We start from the raw sequence: 15,798 nt of genomic DNA, 5'->3' as shown, positions 1-15,798 counted from the left end.
AAGGATTTTGGTAGCCCCAAAATCCCACACTGGACTGGTATTCAATTAGTATATGCCTGTTATAGCTGTACTAAATGTTATGATATTGAAATGCTTTCCTATCTATCGGTAAACCACCACTGTACCAAGCCCACAAAGATGTCTTCCCAGCCTTTTCAAATACTCCCATCCCTACCCCCAGACTCTCAGTTCATCCCCCTGCAATTGAAGAGTTAATGCTTAGGGACTTCCAAGACACTGCTCTAGCTCCACGGTTTATTACATCCTTCTGACTGGCTGGCTAATGCTCATCCATTACAATTTGTTTAATCCCCACAACAACCATAGACTCTATTTTTATTGTTCCCACTCAGAAACGATGGACAATTGCCCAGAGTCCTGCAATCTTCATGTAGGGGAGGCAGGATTTGAACTCAAGTCTCTCTCATTCAAAGAATAAAAAGGAGTGGTCAGTTCTTTTTATTCCTGGCATCCAAAAGGATATTTGGACTCCCCTGACACAAAGCAGATATTATACCCAAACCCTGTGAAAGTTATGGCAGGAAATAAGTTTGCAAAAATTGATTTTAGAAAGCATGAAAACTTGTCTGAGAAGTTTAGATATCTTTTATAGGAAAAAAGAAACTGGTTTCTCATCAGAAGCTTTCAAGCAAGGAAGGATATGATTGGACATAGATTTTTAGGGAAAAAAAAAAAACAGCCTCGTAAAGTAAAGGCAGACACATTGAAAAGTGCAAAGGTGGAGGCAGCGAACGCAGACTGAAGGTTGTTATAATAGTACAGGTGTTAGGGGCGCCTGGGTGGCTCAGTCGGTTAAGCGTCTGACTTCAGCTCAGGTCACGATCTCGCGGTCCGTGAGTTCGAGCCCCGCGTCGGGCTCTGGGCTGATGGCTCAGAGCCTGGAGCCTGTTTCCGATTCTGTGTCTCCCTCTCTCTCTGCCCCTCCCCCGTTCATGCTCTGTCTCTGTCTCAAAAATAAATAAACATTAAAAAAAATAGTACAGATGTTAAATGACGAAAGCATGAACTAAAGTAGTAGCCAAAGGGATGGGGAGGATAGGCCTGATTCAAAGGATAGTTAGAGGCTAGAAGATATAAAATCTGAAAGCAAATAAAATGTGAAAATGACAGGAAGGGAGGGAACTGGAGACTGTTTCAGAATTCTAGCCACTGGTAGAAGTGGAATCATTTCCTAAAGGAGGAAATATAACAAAAGTAGCAAATCTGGGGTAAAATTTGGAGACCTTGAGTTTGAGAGGGCTGTAGCATGTGCAGACCTTAAACTAGAATAGACAGACCTTCACTATCTACTATCAACATAGTTTTCTGTCTGCGCCCTCCTCCCATTTTCCCACGTCACACTTTCACTCCCGACTGAAATTGTGTACTACTGACTTCATTGTCCCACAAACATCATACATCTCCATGCACTTGTGCCCACTACACCTTCCACCTGGAATACACTTTCACTGCTTGTCTACCTAGAAAATTCCTTTCATGTCTTCAGAATACAGCTCATATGTTTTTCTCACCATGATAACTTGGTGAATATCTCAAGTAGCATGACCACCCTCTCCTTTCTCCTCTCTACTTCACACTTAAATTTATTTGAATGATTTTTTTTATTAATTTCTAAACTGTAAGTCATGTGAGGGCAGACCTCCTGTATTTTTCTCACTGTTACACCTGCAGTACTAAGAATTGTATCAGTTGAGTAACACAGATGTATCAATATCTACCTACATATATATTCAGGTAAATGAAAACTTAACTTCTCTTATACAACTTATCACATCATATCTCAACAACTTGCTTATGTTTCTCTTTTCCCAACTAAACTGAGTGAATTGAAAGCAGGAATATTTTAAATATCTTTTAAGTATCTTTTAGTGTTTGATGAGAAAAAAGCACAAACTTAAGTATAGATAACAATAAATTGGGGGAAGACTGTAAACACACATTTCTAGGACTTATGACTCAGAGATTCTTTCAGCAGATCTGAGATGAAGCCTAGAAATCTGTATGTATCTTATCAGGCCCTAAGTGATTCTGATGGTGGCTGTCTGAAGACTACATTTAAGAAATTAAGACTACATGTAATAATATACAGTCCTTATTGTATTCATCTTACTCTCACTTTTTTTTTTTAACACCAGCAATTACTGACCAGGATACAGTGGATATGTTCACTCAAGGTAAGTTTCAAAATTACCTTATAAAAATGTTTTCCAAAATATAAATAGTAAACATTCAAGTATTTGCACTCTTTGTCAAGGTAGTTTCTATTGAGGTGTTATCTTTATTCTTACTTCACTCCTGTGGTCTGAGATAAGACATTGCTGATTCCAACAGCCAGTGGAGTGATGTGTAGGTTTCCCCTCCTTTTAGAGGAAGGTGCTGGCAGCAATGGCATTCTGTGTCAAGTCTGGCCTCAGGAAAAGTTTTTTTGCAGCTTTGGGAAGCTTTTCCTGCCCCAGTTCTATGGTGGCACTCCCTTAGACTTATAAATTATGTTTGGTGACACCATTTATATGGCTTCTCCTAATCACCAGAATAGCTTGCTTTGTTGTGGATTTAGATTAATTGAAAAGTATAGTAAAAAAAAAAATTATAAAAAGTGATGTTAGTTTTAGGTCTCAAATCTTAAGGAAAAGTCACTACTTTCCAATGTCATTCTGTATACTCTCAGGCTAGGATAGCAGAAATATAATCCCTAGAAAACAGCTGTTTACTTCTCTGGCTGATGAAATATAGTTAGAAATTAGTTCAATGTACCTCAATAGCTGGCCTATCTCAGATACTTAAGTGATGTTACAAGGTAATGGTACCTTTTTCAACTTCATTTTATATTTAATTCATGATTATTTTTAATGAAAATGTGCTTAAGTAATTTACTAGGGAATTTGGTTGAAGGATGCAGCAGAGGAACTTATGTTCTATGTATATTCTTTTTTTTTAAGTGTATTTATTTACTTTGTGAGAGAGCGGGGCAGGGGAGAGAGACAATTCCAAGCAGGCTCCACACTGCCAGGGCCCAGCTGGACACAGGGCTCAATCTCAGAACCGTGAGAGCATGACCTCAGAGAAATCTAGAATCAGACCCTTAACTGACTGAGCCAACCAGGTGCCCCGTTCTTTGTATATTCTTAATGAAAGTCTGGAGGTCTGTAAGAAAAAAAAAATGCCTTTGGATGGATGTTCTATTGAAGTAGTGTCACTACTTTAGAGCAACAGAAGTTGTTGCTGATGATTTACTTCTTATTTCTTAGTAATACACTAAACAAAAGGAAATAAATCATGGGAATGAGGATGAAGAGGGCTTGAATAATCATTTCAGCTTTGGCCATTGGAGTGTTCATGGGCTTTCTCCTTTAAGGCACTTAAATAAATCTCATCTAGATGCTTAGAAACCCTCAGTTACCCTCAAGAATATTCTGTGAAATATGCCCTTGAAAAATGGCACATTTGGTAATATAGAGTCAGTTACAGAGGTAGACTGGAACTTCCACGATGAGCTGGATTACCACTGTGGAGATTTCTTGATGAAAGCAGTTTTCCTCCAACTTCAATGTGGACATGAATCACTCATAAGAATGTAGCTTCTAATAAGTTCTGAGGATCTGACATGCAGCATGGTGACTACGGTTAATAATACGGTATTGTGCGCTTGGAAGTTGCTAAGTAGATCTCAAGCACTCTCACCACACACACAAGAAGAGTTAACTATGTAATGTGATGGAGGTGTTGGTTATCTTGATCTTGGTAATCAACAATGTATATGGATATCAACTCATCACACTGTACACTTTAAATATATACAATTATATTTGTCAATTACTCCACAATAAATTTGGGGAGAGGGGGAATGCAGCTTCTGATTTTTTTTCCTGGTGTGGGTCTTAGAGTCAAGTTTTTTCAGCTTTGAGGTATAAATGACAAAATTGTAAGATATTTAAAGTATACAACATTATGATTTGTTATACATATGCATTATGAAAAGATTCTCCCATCTAGTTAACATATTCATCACCTCACATATTTACTCCCACCCTTTTTTTGGTGAGAACATTTAAGTTCTACACTCCTAGCAAATTTCAATTATACAATAATGTTATCAACTATAATCATTATGTTTTGCACTAGATCCTCAGCAGAACTTATTCATCTTATAGCTGAAAGTTTGTCCCTTTTTATCAAATTCTCCACATTTCCCCCACCCTCCAAGCCCCTGGAAACTACTTTCTATTCTTTCTTTCTAGGAGTTTGACTTTTTTTTTTTTTTTTAAAGATTCCACATATAAATGGTATCAGGCCGTTTTTGTCTGGATTTGTTTTTGTCTGGATTATTTTACTTAGCATGATACCCTCCAGGTTCATCCATGTTCTTGCAAACAACAGGATTTCCTTCCTTTTCAAGGCTGAATAATATCTCTGTATGCATGTATGTATATACAAATATATATGTATACATCCCCTTGTGTGTGTGTGTATACACACACACACACACACACACACACACACATTCTCTTGACCTATTCATTCATTGATAGACCCATAGGTTATTCTACACAGTGCCAACATGTCAACATTTTTAATAAACTTCCAGGGTATACCCATACTGCAGGTCCACAGATCATACTTTGGAGTAGCAAAGCTATATGGAAATTTCCTAGTGAACTTGTGGCCTGAGCTGGTATATCCAACACTAACCTATCTTAACCCCCTTTGATGAGGAATTTCAGAGAACCCTAAAGTTGCTCTAGAATTTGAAGTCTCTATGTCAATTAAGTTCAGAAATATTCTCTAAAATGCAGTCTATAGGCAATAGTAGTCACAAAGGTACTCTAAAAAACAACACATTAATCTTGCTTTTGGAAAGGCTAGCCTGTTCTAAGGACAAATACACAAAAGACAGAAAAGCTGTAAAAGATGGAGAGACTCTAACAGCATCTCCCAAATGTAAATGAATCATAATCTTCCCAGCACATTAATGCTTTTTTCTTATTAGGATGTGGGGCCCGTACAGACCTAATAACTCTGTCTGCAGAGAGGATCCTAGGAGGCACTAAGGCTGAGGAAGGAGACTGGCCATGGCAAGTCAGTCTACAGACGAATAATGTTCACCACTGCGGAGGCATCCTGATCAGTAGCATGTGGATCTTGACAGCAGCTCACTGCTTCAGAAGGTAAGGCTATAGCTTATCTACCCACCTGGGAACAACTAGGAGAGACAGATACAGGACTCCACCCTGGACTGAACATGATTGGATTATGCTAGAAATAATTGCATGTGGAAAAAAATTAATGAGCCTTTTCTTCCTATTCATGATAGCAAAAACATTTTTTTTCCTCCTTCAGCTGGCTAATTTAATACTATTTTCTCTTTCAGGTAATAGTGGGCCATCATGGTAAAGAACAATGATCTATATGTAAGAGTGTTTAATTTAAATCCTAGCTATGAAAACTTGAGAAATTTACTGAACCTTTATAAGCCTTTTTTTTTCCCTAAATTAGGAAGATACTATTATCTGTGTCTTAGCCTTATTGATAGGATTAGATACACTAATGCAAACATGTTAAGTGTTAGCAAAATTAATTGCTGTAGGAAATTTGCACATTACATCATATAAGCTGATCAGCAGGCTCATGGCTGATCTGAGACTGCCTTATGCCATTAACTAATTCTTTCAAAACAATTATTGAGTATCTACTATGAGCACAGTATTATCACAGAAGGTAATTAAACACTGCCTATACTTTAAGTGAGCCTACATTCTAATGTTGGAGATAGACATACACAAAAATAATGATCAATAACAGTGAGTAGCATAAATAAAATGAATTTAAACAACTTCTAGAAAATTCTTCACTGATGTGACTAAAGGATAGTGCTAACATGAGGGTAATAAACTGCCAGTGGATAGTAGGATGCATAAACTTACTCATGATAGAAATTTAGACCTAGATGACGCAAATCTGTAAGGTTCAGACACACCTTATTATTGGAGCATCCTAGACCCTAACAGTTGCTGGGAATTAATCTCAAAACATTCACTAAGTGAAGACATCTAAACTCAAACGTGCCTCTGACCATATCTACTCTTTTCTCAGACTCACTCAATATCCATAGTCTAAAATCCAACTTACTACACACCCATAGCCCTCCTATTGAAACAATCCAAATTTCTTTCTCAAAGCATGAACCTTGAGCTCCAGTCAGACTGCATTATTCTCTTCCCCTGGATTCTGCCTACTTTTTCAGGTTTAAGAGCATTGTGCGCTAGTCTTGTTAAACTTTACTCCCTCTTAATTTAATCGTTTTGTAACAGGCACTATATTATGCAGCAATACCCTCAAATCTGCAAAGGACTTCTTAGAAATAGTGAAGATTTTTCTGAATTCCAATACGAAGAAATGGAGGAAGGGATATTAACATTTTAGGGAGAAGAAGAAGATTGAGAAAATGCTCTTAAACCTGAAAAATAGTAAGAGAATAATGCAATCTGGCTGGAGCTAAAGGTTCAATCTTTATTTCCACTTGAAAGGCCAAAGAAGAACTATGGAACTAATTGGTTTTAATCACTTCTGAGTGTGGGAACCAGAAATGCAAATGTTTGGATTTAGTATAACGAAGGATGTAATACATAAACAGTCTGTATTCTAAGCCCTATGCAGACCCAACTACCAAAAGCTAAGTAAAGGATATCACTATAATGAAAGTCACCATTATAAATATCATCAATGTTTACCAAAGTAATTCATGATTTTAACTTTTTTTTGTATTTATTTGGAGAGACAAAGAGTGAGCAGGGAAAGGGCAGAGAGACGGGGAGATAAAGAATCCCAAGCAGGCTCTGCACTGTCAGCACAAATCCCACAGACGGTGAGATCACGACCTGAGCTGAGATCAAGAGCCAGACACTTAACTGACTGAGCCACCGAGGCACCCCATAATTCATGATTTTAAATGCTTGGAACATCTTTGAATTATGCCTCCCCAATCCTTCTATTCACTACTAAATTGATCCAGGAAAGCTAACAAACTATGTGAACCTTATATTGGCACACTTCCAGTAGGCCTGATTGTCACTGAGAACCCATCAACGAGGATTTCTGGGGACACAGCCAGCCTTACATCAAGATATATAGATGTGATAAGGCCCTCCAAGAGTCCAAAAGAAGATTTTTGAGTTATCACTTCCCCTATGAAGTCTTCCCTGATGCTTTCTTCCTCCCCCATGGTACTCTCACAGAAATCTGCTCACTTATATTTAGCAGTAGTCCCTGTGATTTATGATACTTAATTGTCTCATGTGGAGCTGCTCATGAACAGAGACCATAGTTATTTATATATTTTTAAGATTTTAAATTCCAGAAAGTTAGCATACAGTGTAATACTAGTTTGGTGTACAATATAGTGATTCAACACTTTCATACAACACCTGGTGCTTTTTAATCCTCATCATCTATTTAACCCATCCCCCCACCCACTTCCTGTCTGGTAACTATCAGTTTGTTCTCTATAGTTAAGCCTCTGTTTCTTAGATTGTTTCTTTTTCTCTCCTTTTTCCCCTTTGCTTGTTTGTTTTGCTTCTTAAATTCCACATATAAGTGAAATCATATAGTGTTTGTCTTTCTCTGACTGACTTATTTCACTTAGCATAATACTCTCTAGCTCTATTCACATCATTGCAAAGGGCAAGATTTCATTCTTTTTATGGCTAATATTCCAGTGTGTGTGTGTGTGTGTGTGTGTGTGTGTGTGTGTACCACCTCTTCTTTATCCATTCATCAGTTGATGGACACTTGGGCTTTTTCCACAATTTGGATATTGTAGATAATGCTGCTGTAAACATTAGGGTGCATGTATCCCTTTGAATTAGTATTTTTGTACTCTTTGGGTAAATACCTGGTAGTGTGATTGCTAGATCATAGGATAGTCCTATTTTTTTAAATTTTTTTAATGTTTACTTATTTTTGAGAGGAGAGAGACAAAGTATGAGAGGGGGAGGAGCAGAGAGAGAGGGAGACACAGAATCTGATGCAAACTCCAGGCTCTGAGCTGTCAGTACAGAATTTGCAATAGGGCTTGAACTCATGAACCTTGAGATCATGACATGAACCGAAGTAGGATGCTTAACCAACTGAGCCATCCAGGTGCCCCAGGGTAATCCCATTCTTTAACTTTTTTGAGGAAACCAGAGTAGCTGCACTAGTTTGTATTCCCACCAACAATGCAAGAGGGTTCCCCTTTCTTCATATCCTCACCAACACCTGTTTCTTGTGTTGTTGATTTTAGCCATTCTGACAGGTGTGAATAGTAGTTTTGATTTGTAGTAGTTTTGATTTGTATTTCCCTGATGATCAGTGATGTTGAGCCTCTTTTCACATGTCTGCTGAATGTATGTCTTCTTCGGAAAAATGTTTGTTCATGTCTTCTCCTCATTTTTTAATTGGATTATTTGTTTTTTGGGGGTTGAGATTTATTAGTTCTTTATATGTTTTGGGTAATAAACCTTCTACACTTTATCAAATATATCATTTGCAGATATCTTCTCCCATTCTGAAGGTTGCCTTTTAGCTTTGTTGATTGTTTCCTTCACTGTGCAGAAGTAATCCCAATAGTTTATTTTTGCTTTTGTTTCCCTTGCCTCAGGAAACATGTCTAGAAAGAAGTTGCTATGGCTGATATCAAAGAAGTTACCACCTGAGTTCTCTTCTAGGATTTTTATGGTTTCAGGTGTCACATTTAAGTCTTTCATCCATTTTGAAATTACTTTTGGCTATGGTGTAAGAAAGTGGTCTAGGTTCATTCTTCTGCATGTTGCTGTCCAGTTTTTCCAACAGCCACTGTTGAAGAGATAGTCTTTTTCCCATTGGACATTCTTTCCTGCTTTGTGGAAGATTAGTTGGCCATACATTTGTGGGCCCATTTCTGGGTTCTCTATTCTGTTCCATTTATCTAGGTGTCTGTTTTTGTGCCAGTACCATACTGTCTTGATGAATACAGCTTTGTAATATGGCTTGAAATCCAGAATTGTGATGCCTCCAGTTTTGTTTTTCATTTTCAACATTACTTTGGCTATTCTGGGTCTTTTCTGGTTCCATACAAATTTTAGAATTGCTTGTTCTAGCTCTGTGAAGCATGCTGATATTATTTCAATAGGGATTGCATTGAATATGTAGGTCGCTTTGGGTAATATAGACATTTTAACAATATTTGTTCTTCTAATCCATGAGCATGGAATTTTTCTCCATTTCTTTGTGTCTTCTTCAATTTCTTTCATAAGCTTTCCATAGTTTTCAGTGTACAGATTCTTTACCTCTTTGGTTAGGTTTATTCCTAGGTATCTTATTGGTTTTGGTGCAATTGTAAATGGGATTGATTCCTAATTTCTCTTTTTTCCTGTTTCATTATTGGTGTATAGAAATGCAACATATTTATGTATGTTGATTTTGTATCCTGGGACTTTATTGAATTTGTTTATTAATTCCAGCAGTTTTTTTGTGAAGTCTTTAAGGTTTTCTATATATAGTATCATGTCAGCTGCAAATAATGAAAGTTATACTTCCTCCTTGCCAATCTGGATACTTTTTACGTCTTTTTGTTGTCTGATTCCTGTAGCATAGTTATTTATTTATATTTTTATTCCCAGAGACTCATACTGTTTCTTATACAAAGTAAACATGTAGTAATGACTTGTTCAACTATAACTAATGAAAATAATAGTTATTTCCACTGAGTGCTTACCTTGTATGCCAAACATTGTTTCAATACTTACAACTGAGTGAGGGCATATAATCAGTCACATTTTGTGCAAAAATAAACTGAGAATTAAAGATATGAAGTTGCCCTAAATAACACAGTTAACATACGGCATAGCCAAGATTTAAATCTAATTCTAATTTTTTTTTTTATTTAACGTCTTATTTATTTTTGAGACAGAGAGAGACAGAGCATGAACGGGGGAGGGTCAGAGAGAGGGAGACACAGAATCTGAAACAGGCTCCAGGCTCTGAGCTGTCAGCACAGAGGCTGACGTGGGGCTCGAACTCACAGACCGCGAGATCATGACCTGAGCCAAAGTCGGCCACTTAACCGACTGAGCCACCCAGGCGCCCCTAATTCTAACTGATTCCAAAATCATGCTCTTATTCGTTTGCTGGAAGAAAGAAAAGGAAGGGAGGGAAAGAAGAGAACAATAGCTTTAAAATTTTCTCTGTAAAGAGACTGATCAAAAGAAGTTCAATATGAAAAATTCATGTATTTGGTGGTTGTAAACTACTTTTTTCTTTAGAATTTTTAACTAGCATTCACTCTTACATAAGCTACTGTACATTATAAGATTATTTCCTGGACATATAATTTTTATTTCTGTATCACCTATATCTAAACTCCACAAAACTCTTAAATTGTTGTGTGGATACATTTTATTTTTATTCAAGCTTAGGAGCAACACTGAGTTAATCAACTCTTCAATTCGCAGACCCTTTAGACAAATTATCATTCATTTACTAACTATGTAATCCAGAAAATATATACCAAAGAGATATTGATCATATAGTTGCTAGCCGGGAAAGGGACAGCAAACGCAAAATTCAAATATTTGAAATGCTCATAAATTCACTATTCAAAACACATTCTCATATTTTTTTAGCTACCCTAATCCTCGTCAGTGGACTGTCACTTTCGGTGTTTCAACAACATTTCCTAAACAGAGAAGAGGAGTAAGGACTATTTTAATCCATAGCAATTATAACCCTGCAACTCATGAAAATGATATTGCAGCTATACAACTTGACAGAGGCATCACCTTTACCAAAGATATCCATAGGGTGTGTCTCCCAGAGGCTACCCAGAATATTCCGCCTGGGTCTACTGCTTATGTAACAGGATGGGGATCTCAAGAATATGGCGGTAAGTGTCTCAGGAAAAATCAAACAACAACAACAACAAAATCTCCTGGGACTTGCTGTTATGTAATTTAATTAGGGAACACCTGAAGGATATGTTCTGTGGAAGGAACCATCCCATATTCTGATGAGTCCAACTTCTAGTTATTACTACATATCCTCAGCAAAGCAAAGCAGTGTCCCTAGAAATCATGGGGGATTCTCAAACATAGTAATAGGGAAACGTAAAATAAAAGTGGTGAAGAAACATGAGTTCTTCAATGAATCAGGGACTCTATAGGTCTCAAATGTCTCTCATATAAAGAAAATTTTACATTTTGAAAAGAAGATTTTGATAGGTATTCTCTAAGGGTTTTAACACCCTCTAAGGTGTTAACAATCATTAAGGTATTCTGAGATGAAATGAATTCTACCTCTAGAGCAAGAACTCTACATACATAAGCATTGCTCACTCTTTGTTTATTGAATGAATAATGAGGGCAATGTAAAAGAACAAATACGGCCATGGTGAAGAGAATATCAACCAGGGTGTGGAAGGACATAGCATTAACAATTTCCACATGCTTCAGCTCATGCTGTAGATTGTATCTCCAAGAAATAATATAAAGACTTAATTGTCCTAGAAAATGCCTCATTGTGTTTTCACCACTGAAAGTAATTTGGTGTAATAGATAAAATGTGTGCCAATCACAAAAATGGCAGTGCCATTCTGAAGGAACATCAATACAAGTAAAATAAATTATTTCTTTAGCCTTGAAACCAGACTGGTTTCTCTTTCATTGGTAAATTAAAGTTTACTCAACATGTAATTTTCCAATTCAAAGTCAGTCAGTGAATAACTTAAATGCTACTAGTCAATATTAAAATAGCAGATATGTTTTGCTCTTAAGGTCCAAGGGGCACTGCATCACAAAGTAAGGTAAAAAAAATAAAATTGATCTGTGTAGAGGGTTTATTCTTCTCTACTATGGGCATCTTTGCTGAAAAGAAACTCTCAATATATCTTCAATAGCCTGCTTTGCTAAATAAGATACAGTGTTTTGGAGTACAGTTATTCCTTCCCATGTTTGACATAGAATCATTAATTTACCCATTCCATTTCTGCTTTATACTTCACAGGTAGCACAGTTTCAGATCTACAGCAAGCACGGGTCAGAATAATAAGTAATGATGCATGTAATGCACCAACTAGTTATAATGGAGCTGTTTTGTCGGGAATGCTATGTGCTGGACTACCTCAAGGTGGAGTGGATGCATGCCGAGTAAGTTCAAAATAATGTTATCATGTCATCATCCAAGTTCATAAGCACTTACTGGCATGTGATACTGTGATAAGCATAGAGGTAACATAATTAGAATACACAGCCCTGATCCTCCAAAAAATTGTTATATAGATTTTACAGTTAAAATTCTCTTATGAAATTGATCCAACATTAATTTTAAGAACTTTGTTTGTGATTTTTTAATATAAATAACACCTGAATATCAGCACCCTGAAGATAAAAAATGTACACAAAAAGCTTAGTTATTTCAGTCACAACAGTTTCTATAATTGTAAAACAGCACAAATGAGGGAGGGGGGAACTATTTAGATTGGTCCTGTCTTTTTTAACCAAACATAAAAATGAAAATAACTATGAAATTCTTACTTTAAAATAATTACAATAGGATTTTAATGGTAACATTTTTAATTAAATTATCTAAGCAATTAATGTGGTTATATCCTTTAATAGATTTTGATCCTATGTCTGAAATCCAACCTCATATAGTAACAGCAATAACTACTTAGTATCCAAAATTACATTTCTGGAATTAAGAAAAATTAATCTTTTCTTGGGGAATCTGCTGCTGTTTTGGGGGTGGGGGGAAATTGTATGCAGAAAAATCAAGTTTATTCTTTCCTCAAACAATGCTGTCAGTTTTTTATTTCAATTTTTTTATTTCACTTTTTTATTTCAACTTAAATTCTAATTAACATATATGGTAAAATTGGTTTCAGGTGTAGAATTAAGTGACTTATCACTTACAGACAACACTCAGTGCTTATCACAAGTGCCCTCCTTAGTACCTATCACCCATCTAGCACATCCCCCACCTACCTCCCTCCATCAAACCTCAGTTTGTTCTCTATCTTTAAGAGTCTCTTATGGTTTGCAAACATTACTGACTTTTATATTTTAGTTCTCACATTCTTGAAAAAATGGGTAAGAAGTAGCTCTTCCACAGTTTTTTTCACATTTTGGGCATTTTCCCCTAAATGAAACATTTTTATTGACCACAAGTTGTGTATAAATGGAGAGGAACTGTTTATCACTTTTCAAGAAACCATTAATTACCCATTAGCCCTTTGTTCCCTTTAAGTGGAGATGTCTTTGTGATAGGAAACACTTCTTGTTCCACTTCCTATTTTTTTATTGCTAGTTCTGTAACAACAAATTCTCAAACTTCATAGTTTTCAAGAAAATTCACCAAATAAGTAACACACATCTACACTGACAATTCAGCATTAATTAGAACCGACTTAGGGAAACACATGAAATATAAAAGGGCATTACTCATGCCTTACTCAAAATGCCCCTTTCCTTCTGCATACACAATTTCCACTCTTCCCCTCAAGCCCAGATCAAGTCATCATGAAATTCCCCCTATGTGTTCCACTCTGGACCTCACTAATTTTCAGCTGAAATACTACAATACATAGAGTTTGTGCATCAGAAAGAACTAGCACTTTACAAAAGAGATTATGAGGGGCGCCAGGGTGGCTCAGTCGGTTAAGTGTCCGACTTCAGCTCAGGTCACGATCTCACGGTCCATGAGTTCGAGCCCCGCGTCGGGCTCTGGGCTTATGGCTCAGAGCCTGGAGCCTACTTCAGATTCTGTGTCTCCCTCTCTCTCTGCCCCTCCCCCGTTCATGCTCGGTCTCTCTCTGTCTCAAAAATAAACGTTAAAAAGAAAAAAAAAATTAATAAAAAAAACAAAAGAGATTATGAGATCATACTTGTTTCAGTTCATTTATTCATAGAAATTGTATGTTTTCTGTGCACCAGATACAGTGCTAGAACAACTATGTGTTCCCTGCACTCATCAAGGCTATAGTCTAGAAGAGGGAACACAAGTTAAAATGCCTGCACAACCAGGCAGTGAAGCTGTCCAGATACAGGATAAATTACATGTCCCTCTTAGTTTAACATCTGCTCGTCCACTCTTAGATATTATGCAGAGAAATTCCTTACTAGAAAGAATAGCAGCAGAAGCACAACGATGAAAAAGAACTGGGTAGCTGGAGCACGAACACACAACCTGAAGGAGGCAGGTGCCAATCAGCTGCATGTAGTGCTTGCCATGCGATTGGTGATTCACACACTGACCCTTCTCCCCATCTAAACCAGTAATTAGAAGAGCTAGCTACAAAGAGCAAATGAATAGCAAACCATTCTAAAAGCACACTTGATAATAGTTGGCTTTTATTAGTAGTACAGACTGTATGCCAGGCTATACTGGAAGTGTTACATGTATAAAACTCATTTAAACATATAGAAACATTACTCATAGATGAGGAAACTGAGATCAGAATACTGAAGGTCATATGGCTGAGAAGTGGAGAATTCTTCTTACCGTCTATCTAACTCCAGAACCCACAGACTCAATCTATCATGCAGCATGTAAAATGGACTAAATTTGTCTCCCCAGGTAGATTATTGCATGTACAAATATTTGTTGGTTGGGTTATTATAATTGGCCAGTATTTCATAAGGAGTGTTTTACTCATTGCCTTATAAATTTCTTTGTGATTATTCACCAAAGAATACTTTTTGATGATATATTATTATGCATCAGACACCATGCAGGTACTATGAATAGGAAGACAAATGAAACTTCATCCATTCAACAAATATTTGCTTAGCATCTCCTGTGGGTTAGAAGCTTAGGATATAGCAGGGTCCAGAATAAGTATGCCTTCCCTGGCAGACCTTACAGAATGACCAGAAAAACAGACACTGAACAAGTATCCTAAATGCTGTGAGTTTTGCAGCAATGTGTGGTTGTCACAAGGGGAATTGGTGCAAGGGAATAAGTTCAAACAGGCATACAATGTGTTTGCATAAAATAATATAGAAGTGGTGAAAGAGATACACACAAGATGTGGAACACAGGAAGTAAAAAACTGACCCAACCCAAAGCTAGAAGGGGTGGCGGTGAGAAAGAACAGCCCTGGGAAGGCTTCCTGGAGGAGGTAAAGTCTGGGATGGGAAGCAGTCCACCAGGTGACTGAGGACAGTCTGGGAAACATGCACCTTGTCTTCTCACACCTGAGGAAGGAACAGTGTGTGTTCTTAAAGGATTTTGGTTAATTTTCACATGAAATTGGTACACTATTTCAACTTGCTGTAACATTTCACAAGAAATGTCAGATTATTTTTATTGTCATACTGGGTGTGACTTCTACTGACAGAAATAAACTCCTTAATACTTCAGGGTGGTCTCACACTTAAATTCAATCATTGTGTTTCTTTCAGGGTGACTCTGGTGGCCCACTAGTTCAAGAGGACTCACGGCGGCTTTGGTTCCTTGTGGGGATAGTAAGCTGGGGGGATCAATGTGGTCTGCCAGATAAGCCAGGAGTATATACGCGAGTGACAGCCTACCGTGCTTGGATAACTGAAAAAACTGGGGTCTAGAGCAATAAAGGCATCTCTGTGGCAAAGTCTGTATGCAGGTGTATGCCTAAAATTCCAAAACCTTGCCTTTCAGCTGCAAAAGAACCCGAAGTTGCCCTATTTTAACCTTCGGTCACATAAATATCGTTTTGCAAACACAATTTGTTCTTTATTACTACAGATTTTGTTTTCTCAAGAAAGCTATATGAATGTTGCATAGTATTGT

At 37.2% G+C, this 15,798-nt stretch overlaps 1 protein-coding gene across 1 annotated transcript in view; it reads left to right on the top strand.

Annotated features, from left to right (window-relative positions):
* The window catches only part of LOC124521067 (transmembrane protease serine 11D-like), a 56,622-nt gene extending 41,029 nt beyond the window's left edge, over positions 1-15,593 (top strand). Inside the window, exons 6-10 of the mRNA XM_047092246.1 lie at positions 2,157-2,195; positions 5,009-5,186; positions 10,659-10,922; positions 12,038-12,176; positions 15,432-15,593. Of these exons, the coding sequence (XP_046948202.1) occupies positions 2,157-2,195; positions 5,009-5,186; positions 10,659-10,922; positions 12,038-12,176; positions 15,432-15,593 (782 nt within the window). The remainder of the gene's footprint in view (positions 1-2,156; positions 2,196-5,008; positions 5,187-10,658; positions 10,923-12,037; positions 12,177-15,431) is intronic.
* Positions 15,594-15,798: the final 205 nt, after the last annotated feature.

Source organism: Lynx rufus, unplaced genomic scaffold (assembly GCF_022079265.1).
Source record: "Lynx rufus isolate CCGP_SWC_20201006 ecotype Redwood Valley unplaced genomic scaffold, mLynRuf1.p SCAF_3, whole genome shotgun sequence".
In the NCBI taxonomy this organism is placed as follows: domain Eukaryota; kingdom Metazoa; phylum Chordata; class Mammalia; order Carnivora; family Felidae; genus Lynx; species Lynx rufus.
Note: the sequence above shows the minus strand (reverse complement) of the source record. Positions and strands in the feature narration are given on the sequence as shown.